Source organism: Heloderma suspectum, chromosome 6 (assembly GCF_057233095.1).
Source record: "Heloderma suspectum isolate Gila_16-S chromosome 6, 16-S_ref, whole genome shotgun sequence".
Taxonomy (NCBI): domain Eukaryota; kingdom Metazoa; phylum Chordata; class Lepidosauria; order Squamata; family Helodermatidae; genus Heloderma; species Heloderma suspectum.
Window position 1 is genome coordinate 6,316,459 of NC_139463.1, and position 24,133 is coordinate 6,340,591.

General features: G+C 47.1%; 1 protein-coding gene across 2 annotated transcripts in view; it reads right to left on the reverse strand.

The window, feature by feature from the left end:
• Positions 1–5,225: 5,225 nt before the first annotated feature.
• Positions 5,226–24,133, reverse strand: part of SIK2 (salt inducible kinase 2) — a 93,667-nt gene continuing 74,759 nt past the window's right edge. For both annotated transcript variants that reach the window (XM_084803536.1, XM_084803535.1), the window contains 6 exons: positions 17,378–17,606; positions 13,184–13,468; positions 12,275–12,435; positions 11,429–11,542; positions 11,012–11,103; positions 5,226–9,686 (listed from right to left, as the gene is read on the reverse strand). In XM_084803536.1, coding sequence (XP_084659662.1) covers positions 9,119–9,686; positions 11,012–11,103; positions 11,429–11,542; positions 12,275–12,435; positions 13,184–13,468; positions 17,378–17,606 — 1,449 coding nt within the window. In that variant the 3' untranslated portion in view covers positions 5,226–9,118. The remainder of the gene's footprint in view (positions 9,687–11,011; positions 11,104–11,428; positions 11,543–12,274; positions 12,436–13,183; positions 13,469–17,377; positions 17,607–24,133) is intronic.

Genomic DNA, 24,133 nt, shown 5'->3' on the forward strand with positions numbered 1-24,133 from the left:
CCAGAAAATCCTACAAGCACCTCTCCCCAGCCCTGGCAGTGAAAATACAATGACAAATAACTAAGCATTTGCTGTCCTTTCATGACACTAAAAATCTGCTGCCTGGGGCAGCCATCTCATTCTGCCTATTGGTAGGGTTGGCCCTGCATGGGTATCATCTTATCAAGCAGAAGGGAGAATTTTGCCACTCATCAGGAGCAGATGTGTGGTAACATGGTCACCTCTTTCCACTTGACAGGGTCAGCCAAGCCCACAGCTGCCTGAATCAATATGGGGCCCCTTTGCTCAGCTAGCCTAAAGAAACTGATGCCCAACTCCAGTGGTGAAAGGGCGAGGTGGGGTGGGAGGGTGTGGTTGTGCAGCCCACACCGGGATTTTCTTTTAGGGAAAGAGCGTGAGAAAGGGAGGTGATTGAATCTTTATTGCCTATTTGTATATTTTTGTATGGTTTTTATCCTGTATGCTGCCTTGAGGGTATTTTACCCTTAAAGGTGGCCTAAATATAATAATAATGATAATGGGTTCATTTTGTCAAATTTCAAAAGAACCTATTTCTTTGACAACTGCTGTAAGCCTTGCTGTGGCAGGAGGTGTACCCCTCAAATCTTGAGGCCAGCTGTGGGACTGGGGGTGGGGGAAAGAAAAGGAAGAGAAATGAATAACCTGGTTCAACTAGCAGATCGCAGGATACTTCCTGGTCCAGCCAGTGTCTTGAATTCTGTCCCCTCTGATGTTCCAAAGAGGCAAATAGGTTCACTTGCTACTAATCATTTATCTAGCAGTTCTAATGCGAAGTGTTTATTGTCTTTGCAATAACAACAGTAATGTAAAAACAAATCGGGGTTAACCCCATTTTACAGATGAAGCACCGAGGCCAAGAGACAAGTTCTGAGTCTTGAGGCCAAGTCAAGATGAACGTTGGCATCTCCAGTCTCTCAGATCTACACTCAGGTGTCTGTTGACTCAATACTGTAGCAGGCTCTCAAACGTACAGTCTCCTGTAAGGCAGCCAGCCTACAACTAGGAAACTGGGTGCAGGATGCTGTCCCACAATGCTCCCATGGAGTAAAATCCAGTTTCAGTCACCAGGTTTGGAAGCTGGAGCAGCATCATGGCTAAGAATGTACATTGCGAATCTGCAAGCCTCCAGCTGAAATCTTGCCTCTGCAGTGAACACCCTAGGCTGGGCTCTGGACAAGCAACTGTGTCAGTAAACTCCCTACATTAGGGGGATAACTGTGGCCCACCTTGCAGTGGTATTGCAAGGGTCGCTGGAGCCCTTGAAATGTCCAGTATACTCAGGATTATTGCTGCCACTGGGTCAAACTGGCTGTCCCAACTTTTAGTCCAAGTTACTGTAATGCACAGAAAGAAACTTTCAATTGTGAAGAGCTGGATAAAAGGATCCATCCAGCACAAGCAACTCAGTCAAGAGCCCCGCTGAATATGAACTGATGTCTTTGGTCCATTGGGGAACATTCCCCAGTGGGAAATTTATTCATGCCCTCACCGGCCCCTGGTGTGTGGTGCAGCCGCCCCAGGAAAGGCTGCCAAGAGGCGTATGAATTATTCACGCTAATCAAAGTGCTGCTGTAACCATAATGGCGGCGGGGGGGGGGGGCTGAGAGCGAGTGCAGAGCACGCAGGGCAGCGCTCAAGGTGATTGCAGGCCAGGCTGAACAGTGTCTCCTTGGAGCCGTTGCCATGCCAACGCATCTGCCTAGGTGACTGCCACTTGTTGAAAGTTTGAGATGAATGAGCAGAAGGGGAGCTGGAGGGCTTAACCCTTCCCACACTTGACAAATCCATGCAAAGGGCTTCACATCACGCTGCTCTCGCCAAAGGGCACTTCTCAAACCTTGGCACTGCTTCACTGCTGCGCACTGAAAAGCACTGTATAAATGTAAGACCATTACCTGGAGCCATATCTGTCCAGACAGCCATCAGCCACAGAAAGGGGACTGCTTGGTGGCCAGAGCCAGCATGTGGGGTACAGCTTTGGACATCAAAACATTTGACGTGTGGGTTCTGCCACCAGGAAATACAAATCCTGAGATCCAAATGAGTTAGGCAACATTTTGTACATTTGTGTAGTTTTGCTGAGATTTATTCTAGGTTACTAAAAAACTGGAAACTTGTTTGGGCTAGGAAAGAGAGCACGAGTGAGCAAGATATGCTTCCAGTCTCTTATCTGAGGGCTGAATAAAAGAGACACACAAACAGATCTGAATTTGGAGATTCCATGTTTGCATAGAAGTCTATGGACAAATGGAATGGAGCCCTTCGAAACATCACTTCCTTGCCCAGAACTTTTCATAGTGCTGGTGGGGAGGTTCTGCTTCTCTTTGGGCCCCTTCCTCTCTTCTGCTCATTTGAATTCCTACTCCAATTTGCAGTAATTTTTGGTTTTAAAATAAAGAACTAGGGCACAAAAAGAGGCATCTGGTCTGTATAGCGTTGTTGCTGAAAGGGCAATGCATACTCTGGTGATTTCAACGCACGGTATTATTTACTCGGCTGACGTCATCGGGAGCACGTTCTCTGCTTCCATTCTCTCTAGAAGCCTCCAGGATACAAGGCACCTGATAATTTTACTGGCTTGAAAATGCTGGCTAACCCTTTATAGTGCACAATGTGGGGGGAGGGGGGGAGAGAATAAAAGCGTCATCTTGGACTATTTGGAGAAGCAAATACTCTTTCCAGTTTTAATACCTTATGTAATTCTACTGGTTGAAAAACCCCTAGCACTAGATGCGTTCTTGCCGAAAAGACAGGTTGCTGTCATTTCTGTTCAATACTTTTAGATTAACGAAAGATATCTTACAACCGTTTTCTGGCACCCTCGAATGAGCCACTTTTCTAACATAGGATCCAAGAACAAACATAAGACAACTGGGCCATTAGAATAATGTGCTCATTAAAAGGAGCACAAATCGATTTACCTGAAATGTCCTAGTTTCAAACTAACATCTGGTTCATGAGAAACCTTTCCATAGAATAGGCTGTCAGGATATAATGGGAAATGATGTAAGATACATTGTCTTTTCTTCTTGCAGGAAGCTACTGAATAGGACTTGCTCCATATTTGTTACTAGTTGTTGGCAGCTTGTGCTCTGGTACATCGGTTTTTAGGTGTTATGAAGAATCTTTAAGAATTAAATTTTATGCGAGAAAATTAGTTTAAAACCCAGGCTTGAATGAGGAAGCCAGGAACATAGGAGGCTGAGCAAACCCCTCCTCCATATCCTCCTGAAGGAAAGAGCGGTGAATGGACTGTACAGCAAATCAAGCCTAGTTTCTGGAATCAAGTTAAAATGGGATACATGTGTGTGTGTGGGGCATGGGGGGCAGGAGGGGATGACAATCTACCCATACACTACATTCAGCATCCAAGGCCCTCCTCCAAGTGCCTCCTCGAAGGGAAGGCAGCAATGAGGGAGAGGGCCTTCTCAGTGGTCGCTTCCTGTAACTTGAGCCCATTATTCCGTGTCCTGCACTCTGGGATGATCGAGAAGAGATCCTGGCCTTCCTCTCTGTGACAACCTTTCAAGTACTTGAAGAGTGCCATCAGAAAACCGATAATGTATTGTATTTATTACATTTCTATGCTGCCCAATATCTGAAGTTCTCTGGGTAGATATCCTCATATATGCAACTATTTTGGCAGGTGCCCTGTGAGTCACACACAGCAACCTTAAAAATGAAGTATTTCTCCTTTCCCATTATAAATCAGTCAACTGTGGAACTCCCCGCAGTAGGAGGCAGTGGATATCTGTATTAAAGTACAACTGATATTGGGACAGGGGAACATTTATCAGTAGCTGGCATGCCCAGAGCCTGTGCCCTCGTGTTATGGTTACCAACTTGTAGGATTAAAGGAGGTGCTGAAGAGTATCCAAGAACAGCTTCCTTTGACTCAAACTCATGGCTGATTTAGCCTGCTATAGGGCGACTCCCTGGACACATCATTACTGTATCCTTCCATGCTCATCCTGCTCTTTCAATTTCTTAAACCACGTTCTTTCATCACACTACTAGGGAGACATTAGATTTTATGTAACTGCACTCAGATGCTATTGCTTATCAGATACCTCAAATTTTACTAGACCTATCTTCTGGTTATGACTTCTCTATAAAGCCAGATTCTGTACTGCACTGAAAACAAGTCTGAATAAAATTAACTTTCCGTAATTAATCTGTGAATCAATTTGCAATCCCAGCGTATCAAGCAAATTGAATTATTCATATCCTAACAGGGGACAGGTACAAAAGGAGCATCATTCCAATGACATTTTGCAAAAATCCATATCTTTCTCCTGATGCCAACGAGATGACATGAATTACATACAGTGCAGCTTGATTCTTTGTTGAAAAACAACCTTGATGAGAATGAGGGTTGTTTTCATGTTTTAAAGGGTGCTCCTAGTTGCACAGAGGGCATCTGCACATCACAGCCAAAGGTGGCACTGGAAAAAAAAACACTGAGGGATTGAAGGGTGACATGCATTTCTGCAGGAGCTGGGATGAGCTTTGCTCCACACATTAAATTTCTGAAAGAGAAATAATATATTTCACCTTAACTCTCCCATTCTAAATGTAAGAGGGAAGGTGTGTGCGCGCGCGCTTCTTGTCGGAGGTTTCACTTCACCATCACCCTGTGCTGCCAATGTGTCCAGCAATCCCCACAACTTCTACATAATGTTGTTCTTTCGGGGAGGAGGGGGGGGGAATTCCTGGTTTAGCAGCAACCACAGCAACTTTGCAATTCTATGGGAAACATCAGTCCCAGGAGGAGAGAGTGAGTGTACACTAGGAATGGGGAGCACAGCACCGGAAGAAACAGAAGAGCCGCCTTCCCCAAGCTGGGGGGCTCAAGATGTGTTGGCCTACACCCCCAAAGTCCCCCAGCCAGCTATACTGGCTGGGGGGTTAAGGGAGCTGCAGTCCAACACAGCTGGAGCAGACACGTCCGAGGTCGCTGTACCACGTGACACAGCGCTCCAAGGTGTGAGCGCAAACTCTTCCCGTGGTCAGTTTCCAGACACCAACGTAACTTGCAAAAGCATTTCTGTGAAGGGAGCTCTACAATGATTATTTTTCTTGATTTGTAACCACAGGCGCCTTTGCTAACAGAGTAGCCTCAAGGGAAAGGCTACCAAACTTGGCATGTAAGAACAGGAGAGGATGGCCACTTCAGCTCACCAAAAATTTAAAAAACATAAGGTCCATGTTCTTTATTTTGCATGAATACACTGTAATAGCTTTTACAGAGTCCAGCATACCAACCGCATGTAAATACTACAGACGAAAGCACCAAAATGGGTGCTCACAAAACTAGTGCATTTCTCCCAAAGCGAAGACTAAACCCTTTTAACTCTTTTTAAAAAAATACATTAAGGAACGTACCACACACACATATTGCACTTATCTCCATATGAAAATTTTTGTTTAACCCCATGTACATCTCACCAAAGTCTCTTCAAAGGAACTTGCATTAAAACTAATAAAGCTAGTAGTTGCTATACAGTAGTATACACAAACCCTCTAACAATAGACACAGCAAACTCGACAGAAGCGGCTATTTTGAAGTAGCGCTAATACAGAGGGAGAGGCAATGCTCTATGGATATGTGAGTGTGGCTGAGGAAAAATGGTTTTCCTCTGTTATCGTAACAGAAATGACACCAAATGTTCAGAAACACAGGCTGCTAAGCAGAGGGAGACGTCTCATCTAGTTTTACATTCAGAACTTCTGCCCCCATAAGCTGAGGTACAAAGCGACTGCCGACAGAAATGATGTCTATACTCTTTGCCCCTGTATACCTGTCTGTAGCCACCTCCTAAGGTTGGCTACAAGTTGTGCTCTGGGCGCACCATCAGGAGAGCTGTATCCGTTGCATCAGGTCGTTGGCAACTCCAGGAGGCTGGTTCCCTGGTCTTCAGTAGTCCTTGGCAAGAACACACGAGCCGAGAGTCAAACAAGCTTCAGTCTGTCTCCAAGCACCCTCTAAATATCCTCTTGCAAAGAGATGCCCGCTCACAAATCTCCTATGCGTTAAGTCAAGGAGGACCATCAATAAAAGATGAAGAGTTCTGAAACCTCCTTCCCCACAACCAAGACATTACAGAAAATTGCTTTAGGGAGCAATCCTGTGGCCCCTGGACAGCGTCTGAGGGGCCATAGGATATTTTGGTTTCCCAGCTCCAAGATAGCACTCCGACCTTGGAGGAGGGAATCAGAGCTCCAACCCCCCTCCCCCTTGCAGCTGGTGCAAATCTTGGCTGCTCTCCAAGGTCGGGAACTCTACCTGGGAGGATGAGGAAAGGGGGCATTTTGGTGGGGCAGGAGGAGGAGACTGGAGAGGCCAGGATGTGAGCTACTCTGAGTCCTCTCCAGCCTCCCCCCCCCCCCCGAAACACCATTGTTAGATGGGCATAAAAGCCCGTCTAGTGGAAAATGCAGGGCAGGAGGACAGGGAGGCAAAGATCACTTCCGCTGCTCCTCCCGCTCTGCATAGGGTGACTGTAAGCCTCCGAACTTGGAGGCTTACAATCAGCGCAATAGGATTGCATCCTTACAGACTTAAGAGTACAGGTAGGCAGCTTTCTGTCCAACCCACCAAGGTTTTGGTTAACACAGGCCAGTGTGCTGTGATGTCCTGGGTGAAAAGCCTTGGTGGGCTGGATGTGGTCCAAAGGCTTATGCCTCCTACCCCTGGCTTACAGAACCCCTCCTGCACAAAGCAAAGAGGAGAGAAATGTCTGACTTGTGTTAAGCTTCTTCCCGCCCCCCGGAATAAAACAAGGGCCTGGCAGAAGGGTGGCCAGGTCTCCAGGGCCTGTGGGATTTCCTGCCATGCTTACAAGGAAATAAGGCAGTTGGCATCAGCTTGGCTGACATCTCCTTCCCACACCCATATGAAGTGCCGATGATCCAACAAGAAAGGCTCTTCTTGGGAGAAAATCCCTGCAGTCATTTAGATGGAGACACAACGTTATTAGCCCTGGCTTGTCCGGCAAAGAAAAGCTGGGACCATCCCCTCAAAGTCCTATACCTAAGAGCAAGGATCCTCCACAGGAAGGAGAGTCAGCTTAAGCACCGCACGGGGTGAATGTGGCACACAGACTGAAGCAGGTCGGGGTGGGAGGGGAAAGGAAAACGTTTTCCCCAGTGAGACGGGCCCAGTTATCATCAAGGTGAGCGACCTGCATTTGGGCTGGACCACTTCAGACAGCAGGTGGGGGCTCACAGGGTGAAACGCTCCTCCATACACCCCCCTCCAAAGTAGGGATGAGCAGGAGGTTCTCCGCAGAGCCTTTTTTGATGCAAAATTTGGGAAGCCAACCCAGACCCCATTTCAGCAATGTTGATGTTTGGGGGGGGCGGGGGGAGGGAATTACCTTAGTGGTAACACATGTTTCTCTTCTTTAAAACTTTGAAATACTTATAAAACAGGCAGCACCAGCGGTCCTCTCGCCAGCTACCTCCTGGCACCTGTCTTCCCGCCCAGAATGCCCTAGATGTGGCTTCGTCATACTGCAGTCTGAAGTGCTACAGCCCAGGCACACACCGAGTCTCTCAGTGAAAACTGGGTCTAAGACTGCCTTAAGTCAGATCACCTTTGCTAATCCATTGTTCTTTGTGCTTAAACAAATCTGTGTTGTGCTTAAATCTTTTATCTGCTCCCACCAGGATGTTCCAGAACATCAGTGCCTTCTCCTTAACACTGTCACAGCATTTTAAAATACCCTCTTATGTGACAAATTCAAGAGATTCTCAGTATTCTTCCTATGGATTTGAGGCCAACAAGTCACATCACAAAGGTCTAGGCCAAATGCTTGGTAGAGCAGATGCCTGTTGAAGTGCTTAACAAATCAACAGTTATTGATCCTAAATATTGCTGTAATACTTTTAAACATTTCAGATATATAGATGTACAAGTCAGAAACACTCCAGGAAAATGTTAAAACCTGCATTCCACATGGTGGAACTTGGGCTCTGAAGGGACTTTGGTGTGAGCATGGACATCAATGGGGTATTTTCTACTTCAGAAAAGAGAGAGAGAGAAAAGGAGAGTCTCAAAAAGAACCCAAAAAAGGCACAGCACTATCACTTCACATGGGTTTTCTGATAAGCTCATTTTGTTTTGTCCTTAAAACGCTACATCCCTAAATAACTGTCCAAATATACAAAACCTAAGAAACCACCAGCAATGCACACTGCTAAGTCCAAGTCCAGTTGCTTCTTTTAAAATAGAAAAGCAACCAAGGGCAGCTTATAACAACTTCTCCAGTGATCAACTTCTTCCCAAGCTTCCTTGAGAGGCACAACTGAGTCACCCTCCCATCCCCAGGGTCTTTTCCCAGGCCTTGCCCCCCACCTCACATTCTCTGCTCACTGATCTTCAGAGGACCTCCCAACATGCTTAGTTCTATAGAAATCCCAGACAACAGCTCCATGTTTTGTTTGAGATAGACACATGGACCTTTTCATCAAAGATCCAGGGACTTGTCATGGTCGGCATGAAGACTGGGAATGTCCCGGCAAGAGTCACCAGCCAAGAGAAGGAAGTGGAGGCAGCGAGGAGTGTCGGGTGTCCTCTGAGGATTGTCTGCAGTCTAGTTCACCATCAGCAGCTCAGAGACAGGTTACATTCCTGATTTGCTCTAATGTCAACCCACATCTGTGCCAAGTTCCAATGAAAAATGTATTGCTTTTATTGCCAAGAAGTATGGTGTGTTCCATATTCACTCTTATTCCTGAACTCTGCCAGGCTTCCTCTGACAGGGGTTACATGGTTAGCAGAATACCAAAGGTTGTGGAAGGCCAACACTTCCTTTCTTCCTCGAAGTTGCTGCCTCTTTCCCTTCAAAGTTGTTCCTTCTTTCATTGAAAGTGCAGTACGCATCGCCAACCCTCTGCTGGCAAGCTTTCTTGTAGAGTGATACTCAGTCATTCCCTGCTAGTACCAGTGAGGAGGGCTTGTATATTCATCTATTAAGGTCAAGGGTTGGGTAATAAGCCAATTTTAGGGGTAGAATGTTAAATTGAAATCCACACGCATTGATGTCCTTCACTTCAACCAACCAGCCTTCCATCCAGAATGCTCCCAAACCTGCTAGTTCACCAAGACATAACCACCATGCTGGGGGTCAACGGTCTCCATCATTTCACAATCAAAGAGCCCCGGCAACTCCACCAGGCCTAATGCCTCGTAGCTAGACTGGGACCCAGGAGATTGGACGTTCCTCCGGGGGTCGGTCACTGCTACACTGCTCTGCTGAGCTGGGTCCAGGGTATACTGCTGCTGACTGGCATAGTCTGGATCAGGAGGGGTGCCAACAGGCAGTTCGCAAGTCTGATAGGGATACTGCTGCTGCTGCTGCATGGGAATCTGTGACGGCAGCCGAGACGAGCTGTGGATCGGAGGAGAGGAGGGCTGGTCAAGCGGCAGCTTCCGATACTGACTAAGGAAAGGGTCGTATTGCATTTGTTCTGCAGAAGGCTCCACGACAGGGCGCAGGGGCTGCACCAGGCTGAACTGCGGAGGGGGCGGTGGCTGCTCCTCATGGCAGGGAAGGGGGAGCTGGCTGGACCTGGGGTAGGGGCTTTCAGCTATTTGCATCTGGTTGAAGTATGCTTGCAGCTGGGATTGCTTCTGGAGAAACAGCCGCTTCTGGTGCAGCCTGGACCAAGAGAGAGACCCAGAAAAGTTAGTTCAGCCTTTCCTAAAAGCCACAACCCTTTCTGTGGCACAAAAAGTAAAGGTAGCTGTGTCGGCTAGAAGAAAAAAGCCAGAATCCATACTAGCGTAATACCTTTATTAGGCCAACCCAAAGCTCACCAAAAGCGTGCAAGCTTTTGAGATCTCCAGATCTCTTCATCAGGCAAGATGTTACAAAAGGCAGGTGGGGCGGGAGGGGGGCAGCAGGGGCGGGGAGGCTGCCTTCCTGTTGACATCATGATGCCTGTGTGGTCAGAGTCTTAAGATGAATGGGGTGTGTGCAGATATTCAAACTGGGCTCCCCCAGGTGATTGCTTGTACACTTTTGGTGACCTCTGAGCTGGCCTAATAAAGGTATTATACTACTATGGATTTTGGGACTCTTTTGGTGTTGCCTTTATCCTCCCCTTGGATCTTTGGATCACTAAGCTGGCAGCAGATGTCAAAAGGACTTCAAGCCTCTGCTCCAAGCCAGGAGCAGAACTAGCCACCAGCCTCTCACCCCCATTTTATTACTAACTAGCCCTTCTAAAAAGCACTTCTATTTTTAGTACTCTTTCTTCCTTATCAGGGAAACGGAGACAAAAAAAATGCAGCTTCTCCAGTTTTATGTAGCATGCGCATCTAGCAGAGCTAGAAAGTAGAAGAATATGCAAAGTGAGCTTAAGGAGCCTTTGGAAGAACCTGGGGAAGACAGAGGTCCCTCTGAACATCTCCAAGTCTGCACAGCAGGACAACTTCAACCTGGAACCAGCAGCAATGCACTCTGGCTGAGTTTCCCCACCCCTTTCTGAGGCTGACTCCCAGTTCAATTCTGAGCAGGGGAGGCTAGACATTCATTCCAGACTTGTCTTCGCAGAGCTCAGCAGGCAAGTCCCTCCCCTGCAAACGCTCAAAGGAACAGCTTTCCCCCTTCTTCTTAAAGAGGTATGGGTGGATGGGGAGAGGGAATACTATAGGGTGAATGGACCATGCTGGCTGAGGGTGATGGGAACTGTAGTCCAACACCAGGTCAGGGGAGGCTGGCATAGGCTAACTGGGCTGCTGCTGCTGCTGTTCTGGTTTTTGATGGCTGGACAAGGATTAGCTCTCTTCTGCTTGGAAACGCCCTCCCTGCTGCAGCATTTGTACTCTGCAGGTGGGCTTGGTTCTGTTGTTCTGTGAGCTAGTGTTTCTCCTGGCTCCTGGTGTTATTCTGCTCATACACAGCCTTTCCTAACTAGGCTTCCTATTACTCTTACTGCAAGCTGATATGCCCATATCAGCAGGGCTTGCCTTCTTGCTCACCTGTGCTCCTGTAACTGCTGCTCAAGGCTCCGAGGTAACTCCTTGCAAAAAACCTGGCAGGCATTTTGGGCTTTTGAAAGCAGGCTTGGCTTCTGGAACAAGGTTAAAAAAGATCTGTTGTACCATCAGATACACAGTGTTCTATAATCCTGCTGGAAGTATTTAAAAATTAGGAGTTAGCTACTGCAGTGCCACCCCACCCATGACAAGCCAACTAATTCAGCCACGATGCACACAGAATACAATACTGCCGCCTCAGTCCCACCTCCTGTCACCCGAAAGCATGAGGAGGGTGGGGAGAAGCCTGATGTCCTGACCCATTTCACCTGGGGCAAGACAAGAAGGAAGACAGGAACACTCCCTGCGGACATAAGTGCAGTTTAGATTGGCTTAACACTTCACAAGAAGGCACCGTACCTGGAGCCTGTGCTGCAAATACTGTGTTTCTAAGCTCTGCCGCCTGGAGAGCAACTGGGGATGCATGCCGTTAGGAAAAGCAGAGGCAGCATCCTGCTGCTGGGATGCCTCTTCCTTGGGAGAAAAAGAGGGAGAGGGAAAGATGAATACACTGTGGAGACCCTCCATCCTCCCTCAGGCCACACTTTCTGCTTAAGACTTTGAGCATGCTGCCGAGAGAGAGGGCTGTAGAAACACAGCCCAATCAGGAGCCAGGCAACTGGCCAGAAACCTGGAAGTGGGGTGGCTGTGGGTGGGGAGAACACCTGTGCCTGATCTGCTTGCGTCCACCCAGAGCCATGGCTGGAAAGAGGTTTGAAAATCCCCAGGTGCCATCATCACATCTACAGCCAGCACATTTGGGCTGGAGGCTTGTTTCCTGAAGAAACCCCAGAAGTATGAAGGGAGGGGTCTTCCAGAGGCTAATGTGTTGCGTACATCTGGACTGCAGAGCTCCCTACCCCTCCTTAGAGGAGGGCCCCCACTTAGGTCCACTAGCCCCTAGTTCCTACACCACTGTAAACACCCCAGCTCCAACCCAACCCTGCCCCCAAACATTCCAAATTTGAGGGGGGCAGGCAAATGCGAGGCAAAAGATTGTAATAAAAACTAGATGAAAGCTAAGAAAATGCATCCAGCACAGCTTCTTCCTCGGCTTCCTGGGTGGCAAGTGCCCTGGTGTGTTTGCCCTCTCTTCAAGGTCTTTCAAGCACATCTAGACTTCTCTTTGGTGCAGCAGCTGAAGCAGCTTTGCAAGGCTTCCCAGAGCACAAACGGATATGCCGAGAGTGCTCGTGAACGACATACCTGGGGCCCACTCCCAAGGTCTTGCAAAGGAGGAGGGCTGAATCCCAGGGCAGGCTCTTCTTCTGACCTCATCTGTTCGTACAACAGCTGGACTTTGTTCAGCTCCAGGATTCCTTTGGTTCGGGCCAGATTCTGAAGGTGCTGTCGAAATGCTACAATTCCTGGATTAAGAACAACCAGAGCAACTTTGAGAGAAAAACAATCACAGGTCATTGAAGTATGTTCGTGCAAACAGTTCCCCACTGTAAAACTTTGTATTTTGTTTAGGTTTTTCTCTTTGTCCCTGTGCTGCTCTTCATGTGTTTCCAGCATGCCCACCCACCCACCCTTTTAAAAAGCAGCCATTAGAAAACACCAAAAGGTTGTGCAAAAAGAGGTGATGAACATTGAGGCTATGATCCTACACACTCAAGAGTAAGTCCCACTGAACGCAACAGGACTGACTTCTGAGCAGACATGCACAGAACTGCACTGTGAAATACGTCCATGGGAGCAGGTCAGAAACAATCCTCCTCTCCCGCTGCCCCCTTCAAAAAAGAAATATGATGCAGAATATCAAATAGCTGGACATTTCAGATTTTAAAAAGGAAGGTTCAAGAGAAAGTCTGGAATGAGGGACATTGAGATGACCATGTCCAAACAAAACCAAGGAAGTCTTGGTGAAGCCAGGGCCCACTTGCTTGCTGACTTTCACACTCAGAATGCTAACTGGCAAATGGCACAGGATGGAGTGTGGGTTGTACAGTCCTCTTGTGACCTTTTCAGGTTAAAATTATCTGGAAACCTGCAGAAGCATATTGCAGGGCACCCACAGCATACCACGCACACGCACACACACAGCCAGCCTGCCCAAACACAGGCAATGCAAACCATGTGATACAACAGAACGGATTTGTTTCCAGCAGTTACCTTGCGTCAGAGATGTGTCCGATGCTCTGCGCCCCTCTCGGAAACTGACAGGGGAGCGGTTGTGGGCCTCTCGCTTGTGGGAGGCCAGAGCCTGCATGGCTGGATTAGCGGGTCTCAGGCCTATGAAAGAAGGGGTCATCCTCGGAGCTGGCTGATTGGCCAGCACCATTTCCTTCAGGGAGGACGTGTCTTCCAGGAAGTTAAGATCCCTCTGGATGGATCCGATGTCATATTCAGAGTCGACACTGCTCAAGGATTGGTTCTCGTCCATGGAAAAGACTTTCCCTTTAGAACCCAGGAAAATCCACAGTAAACGGAATGACAGTAAACCTGCCAAAGCCAGCAAGCAGCTATGTCTAAAGCCCTGTACCTACTGATGAACTGGAACATAATAATGGGCCTTGAAATGACTTCTCAACTCTGCAGTAGTCAGTTCACACAAAGCAGCAGCTCTCCCAACTGCAGAATGGTCACATGAATTGGCATGGTGCCAGACAAATATATACCACAGCCTTCTCCAAGCTGGTGCCCCCCAGATGTATCAGACTACAACTTCCATAATGCCCAGCCAGCATGTCACAGTGATGGGAATTTTAGCCCAACACAGCTGGAGGGCACCAGGTTGGGCAAGGCTTTTCTACCACATGAAACTCTTACTTTCTGATCTAAAACACTTAAATGAATAGACCAAATTTTCAGGACACATCATGCTGTTTTTCTGTTCGAATATTGCCCTGAGCGCTGTGAGAACTGTACACTGCTCCTCTCTATAGCAACGGAACCACTGATCCTACTCAGTGGTGTCCAGATATGATACACACTTGGACATGAGCAAAACCAACTTTCCTACATTGAGAAAAATTATACAGAAACTTGCAAATGAAAAAGACATAAACTGAGAATTGTCCTTACCTGTAAATTCCCTTCTACTTATTCTCCAAACAGCAGTCCAGACACTGGGTGCTCTGGACTCCACCCAGTAGGAGACAGTAACCTTTTTTTAATTAAGTCAGGCTAGTCATTAGGAGACTAGCCTGGGGGGCTGGGCTAGGAGGCACCTCCCACTACCCTCCTAAGGCCAGAAACTACTGCCTAAGCAATAATCCTGACTTCACATGGCCTAACCCTGGCAGTAAATCCAGGGCAGTCACCCTACAGGGTGGGAGCTGGACCACTCTCTGGTGAACAAGTAGAAGGAGAATTAAGAGCCAAGGAAAACTGAATTCCCTCTACTTGGCGTCATCCAGTGATCCAGAGACTGGGGTGTAACAAAGCAGTGTCCCACATATATAAAGCAGGGCGGGGGGGAGAACAGTCTGGACTTGTGGTTGAATTATATATATATATATATATATACACACACACACACACACACACACAATGAAGTACTCTGCGGCCAAAGACTACCTTGGCAGAGGCAAAAATAAAATCAAGCCTGTAATGCAGGCATGTTGAGCCTCTTTCATCCCAAGGCCCAAATTCCAAGCCAGAGAAGCTCCTGAGGGCCACATTCCAGTGGCGGGTGGAGCCGAAGGCAAAAGGAGGCTGGGCAAAAGGGGTGGGGCCAAAACACCACTGTATTTTAGCTTAATGTTCTTACTGTCAGCTGTTAAGCCACATGGGAGGTATCTCCACCTGTTAAAATGGGGTGAAACAGCACAAATGTTGGGAAACCACCAAACCATTGGTGGTTAGGGGAGAAGGAGTGGGGCCAGGGGAGCGCCAGAGAGCTGGATTTGGCCCCCACAGGGCCTGAGGCTCTGTACTCCTGCTGTAGTGCTTGGTGGGAGTCCAACAGGAAGACCAACTCATGGCCCTGCATACCTTTCAGGAGAGGGACTAGGCCCAACGGCTTGAGAGGTGCTGCTCCTTGGAAGGCGGGAACTAAGAGCTCCGAAAGGCGGAGGCTTCCCCAGAACCTTATATGTTTCTTCCTTCCTCAATACACTGTCAGAGATGTCCCTGAGGTGCTTCTAACTCTGCCCTCACCCCACAGGTGAGGAAAAGGGAAGAAGACCGTCCGAAGGGCTGAGCACAGAGGAAACCTCCAATGCCCTCCTAATGCCTAGACCAGCCTTCCCCAATGCGGTGCTCTCCAGATGTGGACTAAAACTCCTATCATCCCTGGCCAGCACAGCCATTGGCCACCTTGGCTGGAGGATGGAAGTTGTAGCCCAACACATCTGGAGGGCACCATGTTGGAGAAGGCTGGTCTAGGCAGTCAACAGTGGAACTGGGAAGGGGGGAACATCTTCCTGAGTCCACCAGGGGGAGCTTTGAGCTCAGCTGCCTGCCAAGGCAAGAACAGCCAGCCAGGCAAAGGGAATTCCCAAAGGTAGTAATGGGAAATGACAGGATTAAATTTCAAGCCTCCACGATACTGGGGTGGAGCTGAGACTCCCCAAGACTGTTCTGGTGCTTATTTTCACTTTCCATTTCAGTTCTGTTTCTGCTTGTTCCAGAACAAATAGCTTACAAATTGGGCCTACGAAAAGTGAGTAACCTCTCCCTTTTTTCAAAGTCAAGAACTTAACCCTAAAGAGTCCACAAATGTAGAAACACTAAGTCTCTTAAGCCCTGGATACTGAAGCCCTGGCAGAACCTCATGCATCCCTTTTAGGCCTGAAAAGGCATGGGTGGGGGAGCCAAAGGAGGGGCAACACCTCACGTGCAGTGGCTCAGGAACCCCTTGAGGTTAAGCTTCTCTTTCCTGTTTAGTCTTCCGTTGTTCTTTTTTAGTCTTCTGCTCTTTCTTCCATCTTCCTTCAAGCCTGCTCTAACAGGCAGACCTTGTTTACAACTGGCTTCCAAACACAGTGGGCAGGAGAAAGACGGGCCTCAGGGAAGAAGTGGAAGGTGCCTCCTCCTGGGCAGGGAAGAGAGCACTGAGGGCCTGGACCACTGAAGGCGCCCAGTGACGAGAAAAGGCCTTTCACCAGTGGCAGTGCGGAGCCAGGGCTTGCAGGGACACAGCACTGCACTGTTTCATTAGAAGGGACCCTGATGTCATCTGCCCGCCCCCACCACCCAGAATTCCCTATTTCCTTTGACCTTAGCTGCAATTTTCACAGTAACTGGGGCGGATTAATTTTCCCAGCAACAATATATTGTTCTCTGCTCTGATGCTAAGCATTTTAGGGTGTCTTTGTCTTGAATGAGCAACTAAGACCCATTGTCTTTACAAAAGATCTGCTCCTGATGGAGTTAAAAACTGCTAGAACAGGTGTGTTGATATGGAGCAACACCGCATCTGCATTTCTGGTCTCTCCTTTGGAGTGTGGCTATGGGACCGTCATGACGAGCACCTGCACTGCACATTACCACCACACCACCGCCTTTCAGCGTCTCGTGCTTCTGCACGTGATCCCAAAGGTGCTTATCGGATCACATGAAGGTACGTCTTGTGTGCCCTGGCCCTACATGGCAATCCTGGAACGTGCTTGGGCACCTGAAATATACGGGAAATGCAAGGAAACTCATATGTTGGTTTACGGCCATGACCCTCTTAGCGGCCCAGACAGGCTGTTTGCTCAGCAGCAATTTTGCTTTTAATGCAGCCCACCTTTTCCATGGAAGGGCAGGAATTTCCCACTGCAGACACTGGGCATGTCCTGTACACAACTTGCAAGAACTAAGAAGTCTCCCAATTCATGAGGAGACAGCTGGCTCCTCCCATTCACATAGGAAAGACTGGGAGATAGTATCTTTGGGAGCTTTTCCATTTGCTACCAGTGCCATTAAACATCCACAAGCTGGTGGCTCCTTTGCTGACATTGTTTGCTCTTCCCAGCCTTTGCACACTGTCATGAGATTGCTTGGCAAAGCAACCTGAAGCCATCTGGACATTTACTCCTCTTATCTTCCTACAAAGCAAATTCATTGTTGGCTCCGAGATAATAAAACACACATACGGCTTCTCTTTGTTGGCTGCGAAGTTCAGTGGGATGTAAAACTGAGCCAGAGACTTCCAATCCACCCCTGTGCCTTGAGCTGCCTGCAGCACTTCTCCCTACCAAGAAGTCCTGCACAGGCCCCTGCTTTGCTCCTGAGATGCCACAACTGGAATTATGTGGATGAACCTGAGGAATAAGACTCTGTCTTAGGGCAAGGTTGGGCCAGATGACCTGTGGCTACTCTTTAGCACTACTCTAAGTTCTTAGATTCAGCCTGGGCCAATGGCTCCTGTTCCTCTACCTGTGCCTGGCATGACAACCAGCTGATTGGTTACTTCTGCCAGAGTGTGACGCCTCTTCCCACAGCGAGTCGCTTGCAGGGCTGCAAATGCTTGTGCAGGATCTTCTTCGGGTTCTCCCTCTGTCTCTATCCCTTCATCGATGGAGGTTTCCATCATGCTGCTTGGCAGGGACTGGCACCCCTTCCTCCCCATTATCAGGGGAACAGGATCCAAAAGGCAGCCATTCACCTAGTACCAGAGCAAAAAGGGGACACACAAACACACACAATATGATGCACATATATACAGAGGCACCCCAACATTTGTTGTACATTGCCCAGAGTGGCTGGGTGACCAGCCAGATGGGCGATCAACAAATTTAATAAATAAATAAACAAACAAACAAACATTTGGAATCTCTGTGAATCAAGTGACAGACGGTTACACAACAGAGGAGCATCTGAAAAAAAGAGCAGATTCAATCTATCACACACCATGAAGCCAACTGTCAAAAAGTCAAGATAAGAACCGGCAAGAAACATCAGAAACAGACATCAGTGAGGTGACCTTTCTGAAGGGCCACCTTCTCCTGGTAAGAATGAGCACACTTTCTAGTTCAGCAGAGCCTTCTCACCCCACCACCCAGACAGATAACAGAAGTTAAACCAACGCCAGCCATCTCTCTCCATTCCCTGGGACCTGCGTGGCAACGTAATTCCAGAAAAGTAATAAAATTTTTGCTATTTCAGTGACACCTTGCTAGAAACATTTGTCAAAGAAACTGAAACATACAGCTCCTCAATGCCAGCTCAAGATTACCATCCAACTAAAGACTTGCATACCTTTTTCCCAGGAACTAGAGACTGGGACACAGTTGACTGGGAATTCTCCTGTGCAATCCTGTGAAGGAGAACAAGCATATGCTCTTGTCCAATGGGGCTTGCACAGGAGATGCTCCCGTAAGGCCCTCCAGGTGTGCTCCTCTTAAAATAAACAGCTGATGAGTGACCCCTGCTGCTCTTGACTAATTCCCAGTCATTTAAGCAGCTGTTTCTGAATTCCATCAAGAAATCTGTCTCATGGGATCAGCTTCAAAATTAGTTAATTGCTAAACTGCTGGCATTGGGCCAAGTGCCCACTTATCTAAAAGCTTCTGTGGATGCCTAAAAGCCTGTATGAGTTTTACTCTGGTTTATCTTATGGGAGAAGGTTTCTTAGACAGGACTTCAGTGAGGGAATCACCCCCCGCACGCACCCAAGTAAGGGAATCACCCCCCCCCCACGCACCCAAGAAAAAGGCACATTCATCTACCTCTAAAATTTGAAACATAGAAGTGTCAGCACAGAGAAGAAATTGCATCAGCTTTGTGTATCTCAGTTTTGGTCCTTCTAACTTCTGGAGGGGTTGTGGAACACAGGGTGAATTTCACATGTGAACAACCAGGTCACAAATCAGTGCAACCAGGCAGCTCTGAGGACCGATTCTAAAATGTGCGAAAACAAAAATGTAGAACAGGTATGCATGTGGTTGAAGGGATCTTCTCAGGTAAAAATGTATCCACCTGAGCTTCATTCTGTCATGTGTCTGTTGCATCAACCCCAGAAATACCTGTTGGGCTGCTCTAGTGATTGATTTCAAGGCAAGTGATTTTGATGCAAGTGAAAGTTCTCTCTAGATTCTGCCTTGTGATGGAGCTGCTTTCATTGTCTTTAAGTGCAGGGTGCTAAAAGCTTCACCATCTCTATGTTTCACTATGATGCATCTGATTTGTTGTTGCTGCTGCTTGAAAACTCACCCAGGTCTAATCACTTTAAAGGTTTTTTTTTTAAATCACCTGGTACAATAACTCATTGTACATTCCTTAGGCCCTTAAGTATGAATGATCTCATAGAAGGGGCAGCCCTTCTTGCCCTACAAAGGACTCACCTAGCAACACCAGACAAAAAGCATGGCGTACTCTAGTTTAGGATGATGGCACCAATTGTGGTGGCCAATAACACACTGACTTTCATTCTATACTTCCTCTGACTCCTTTTTTCTTTTGCTTTCTATACTGAGAGGCTGAAGTACAAACAGAAGCAGCTTCTGCATGTTTCACTAGCTTAAATAACATAGTTTTGCAATTTGCCAACTGCTGCAGGCATGGACGTTTCAGAGGCAACGTGGATCTCACAGCTAAGCTACAGGGGTGGCATTGTTTGTGCCACAGGCCTTTTAAGGTATCTCCAGCTACTATTACGTTTATAACACAGGGAGGACATCAGTGCTGCCTGGATTTTCCCAGCTCTGCAATACCTTTGCCTAAATACTTTAAAGGGGAAACCAGGCTGAAAGGATCATCTGTGTTACTGGTGTGTCCACACCTTAAGACAAGGTTGGGGAACTTCCAGATATTGCTGGGCTCCCAATTCCCATTAGCCCCAGCAAGCATGGCAGTTGGAGTCCAGCAACATCTGGTGGGCCACAGGTTCTCCATCACATCTCACAACATGACAGAGGAAAAGCAGGCTTTGTAGAGTTGCGAGTCTGTACATGTGAAGACATCTCTGGATGTAGAGTTGCGAGTCTGTACATGTGAAGACATCTCTGGGGAAAGCTGCTTGCTTCTCTGCCATAAGAGCAGGGAACAAAAAGCCAAGATACACCAGCCCCATGTTGATGATGACTGCAAGGAATACAGTAAGCTGTGTAAAGCCCTGCTTGGTAGATTGGATTTGACAATCAAGCACAGAAGAAAAACAGGTTGAAGACAACACCTCCTGTATGAGCAGGTCTTGGTATTTTAAGCAACACAGCTGCAAAATGAGAGAGTGAGCACCATACTTTCTCCCCGGAGGCAAAGTTGTGTTTCTCTCAAAACTCTACAGCTGCTAACTCAGCAGTGGGGCTGTGTTATGCTAGGCGGACCCCTTTCTGGAGCACCAAGCCAGCCAGAACGCAAAACGTTCTGTAGCTGGCACCACGCTACTACCCACGTCACAACAGCACAACATTATCTGTTAACAGCAGGGCTGGTTAAGCAGCAGTGGAAGTCATAGCCAACTTAGTTAAGTCAGCAGAAGTGACACAGAACAAACAATTTGATGGAACAGAGTTCCAATTTCAAGACAGGTTCCTCAGTTTTACTTTTCGGATGGTTTGTAGTAAATCAGAAGAAAACAGCTAAACCTCAACAGCTGTTATAAAGAGAAATCTCCTGGATTAAAGAGGGGGAGGACTCAAACAATGTGCCTGAATTTTTTGCCATTCCAAAATGTACACAGGATTAGACTAGAGCTTGTCGACACCCAGGGTCAGGATGCTGTATGATAAGAGCCCTGTTCAAATTAATCCAGCCTTATCAGAGACAGCCCATTGTGCACCCCACTAAAGCATGGGAGAACTCCCAATTCATCTATTGAGCTACGTACTTAGAAGTGGTTGATAAGACTGAAGCACTCTAAGCATCCTGTCTCAGGATGCTTCTAGATGGAGAATCATTTGGGTGTCAGGCATGCTGGTTCAGGGTAACAGATGCATGTGTTTATTCCTGTGCCAAATCCTCCTAGCCCAAATGGCAAGCCAGGGATTATATGAATCACTTTAGGAAGGATAGTCTAAAAGCAAGACGGTTGTGCGATGACCCTGTACTACTTGGGTGCCTTTTGGGGGGCAAGCTCAGATTCTTGCTCTTCTGTTTTAGCACTGCAGCCCAAAGCCAACTGTGGGAGATGCAGCCATCTTAACAACCTCATAGAATTTTTTTAAAAAATTATAAACCATGAAAAAATAAACTGAATGATTATAATTCACCTTTATGTCATCTCCTGTTAAGGATAGTGGGCTAGACAGCCCAAGTACATGCTGCTCTTATATAAATATAGAAACCTCCCATACTGGCAATCAATGGGGTAATTTGAATCAGACAGAATAAAACAGGCCAATTTTAATGAGGCAACGAATGTGCAAGAACAAAATGAGTTGCTCGCTATGTAGGTATACACACTATATAAACATGCTTTTGGCCTATTTTGTGCTCTTGCCACAAGAGCTCCAGAACATTTCCCTCCTGCCAGCTCACATAAATCCTAGTTATTTCCTACTTCCCTTCAGGACCCATCACCACAGAAGCTTGATGTGTGGATGTGCAGTTGTTCATGGGAGCAACTGTCTATACAAGTTTTCCTGTATAAGCTACAGTAAGCAAAACCACCGGGATAACAGAAAAGAAATCACCGGGATAACAGGCAGGCATGGCCTTGGTGTACAAAATGAAGCAGGACAAAAGCTAATAGAGTTTTGCCAAGAGAACATGCTGATAATAGCAAACACTCTTTTCCAACAGCACAAGAGGCGACTCTACACATGGACGTCACCAGATGGTCAATATCGAAATCAGATTGATTATGTCCTTTGCAGCCAAAGATGGAGAAGCTCCATACAGTCAGTCAAAACAAGACCTGGAGCTGACTGTGGCTCAGATCATGAGCTGCTTCTTGCAAAATTTCGGCTTAAATTGAAGAACGTCAGGAAAACCACTAAACCGTTCAGGTATGACCTAAATCATTTCCCTTATGAATATACAGTGGAGGTGAGGAATAGATTTCAGGGATTAGACCTGATAGACAGAGTGCCTGAGGAACTATGGACGGAGGTCTGTAACATTGTTCAGGAGGCAGCAACGAAATCCATCCCAAAGAAAAAGAAATGCAAGAAAGCCAAGTGGCTGTCTGATGAGGCTTTACAAGTAGCTCACGAAAGAAGGGAAGCGAAAAGCAAGGGAGAAAGGGGAAGATATACCCAACTGAATGCAGAGTTCCAGAGAATAGCAAGGAGAGACAAGAAGGCCTTCTTAAATGAATAATGCAAAGAAATCGAGGAAAACAACAGAATGGGAAAGACTAGAGATCTCTTCAAGAAAATTGGAGATCTCAAGGGAACGTTTTGTGCAAAGACGGGCATGATAAAGGACAAAGAAGGCAGGGACCTAACAGAAGCAGATGAGATTAAGAAGAGGTGGAAAGAATACACAGAAGAACTATACAGGAAAGATCTGAATGTCCCTGATAGCCATGACAGTGCGGTCACTGAACTTGAGCTGGACATCCTAGAGAGTGAAGTCAAGTGGGCCTTAGGAAGCATTAGTAACAACAAAGCTAGCGGAGATGACAGTATTCCAGCCGAGCTATTTAAAATCCTAAAAGATGATGCTGTTAAAGTGCTGCATTCAATATGCCAACAAATCTGGAACACTCAACAGTGGCCACAAGACTGGAAAAGGTCAGTTTACATTCCAATTCCAACGAAGGGCAATGCCAAAGAGTGTTCAAACTACCGCACAATTGCGCTCATTTCACATGCCAGCAAGGTGATGCTCAAAATCCTACAAGCTAGGCTTCAGCAGTATGCGAACCGAGAACTACCGGAAGTACAAGCTGGGTTTAGAAGAGGCAGAGGAACTAGAGATCAAATCGCCAACATTCGCTGCATCATGGAGAAAGCAAGAGAATTCCAGAAAAACGTCTATTTCTGCTTCATTGACTACACTAAAGCCTTTGATTGTGTGGATCACAACAAACTGTGGCAAATTCTTAAAGTGATGGGAGTACCAGACCACCTTACCTGTCTCCTGAGAAACCTGTACGAGGGTCAAGAAGCAACAGTAAGAACCAGACATGGAACAACCGATTGGTTCAAAATTGGGAAAGGAGTACGACAAGGCTGCATATTGTCACCCTGCTTATTTAACTTATATGCAGAGTACATCATGAGAAACGCCGGGCTGGATGAATCAGAGGTCGGAATTAAGATTGCTGGGAGAATTATCAATAACCTCCGATATGCAGACGATACCACCCTAATGGCAGAAAGCGAAGAGGATCTCAAGAGCCTCTTGTTGAGGGTGAAAGAGGAGAGTGCAAAAGCTGGTTTGAAACTCAACATTAAAAAAACTAAGATCATGGCATCTGGCCCTATCACTTCCTGGCATATAGAAGGGGAAGAAATGGAAGCAGTGACAGATTTTACTTTCTTGGGCTCCAAGATCACCGCAGATGGTGACTGTAGCCATGAAATTAAAAGACGCTTGCTCCTTGGGAGGAAAGCTATGGCCAACCTAGACAGCATAGTAAGAAGCAGAGACATCACCTTGCCGACAAAGGTCCGTCTAATCAAAGCTATGGTTTTCCCAGTAGTAATGTATGGCTGTGAGAGCTGGACTGTAAGGAAGGCTGAGCGCCGAAGAATTGATGCTTTCAAACTGTGGTGCTGGAGAAGACTCTTACGAGTCCCCTGGACTGCAAGGAGGTCAAATCAGTCCATCCTAAAGGAAATCAACCCTGAGTGCTCATTGGAAGGACAGATAATGAAGCTGAAGCTCCAATATTTTGGCCACCTAATGCGAAGAGAAAACTCCCTGGAAAAGACCCTGATGCTGGGAAAGACTGAAGGCAAAAGGAGAAGGGGATGGCAGAGGATGAGATGGCTAGATAGCATCACGGATGCAATGAATATGAACTTGAGCACGCTCCGGGAGAGAGCGCAGGACAGGAAGGCCTGGCGTGCTATGGTCCATGGGGTCACGAAGAGTCGGACACGACTGAACGACTGAACAACAACAACAACAAGCAAAACCAAATGGGACTACCAATGCACTACAGATTATCCTGGATAGATTGTGAATTTCTAGTTGCAGGGTGGGAGAGAAAACAAGATGCAGCACAGAGATAGAAGCCTTCTAATATTTTTTGACAACTTGAAGGTCCCAGCAAGCTTGTTACTACTCATGAAATGAACT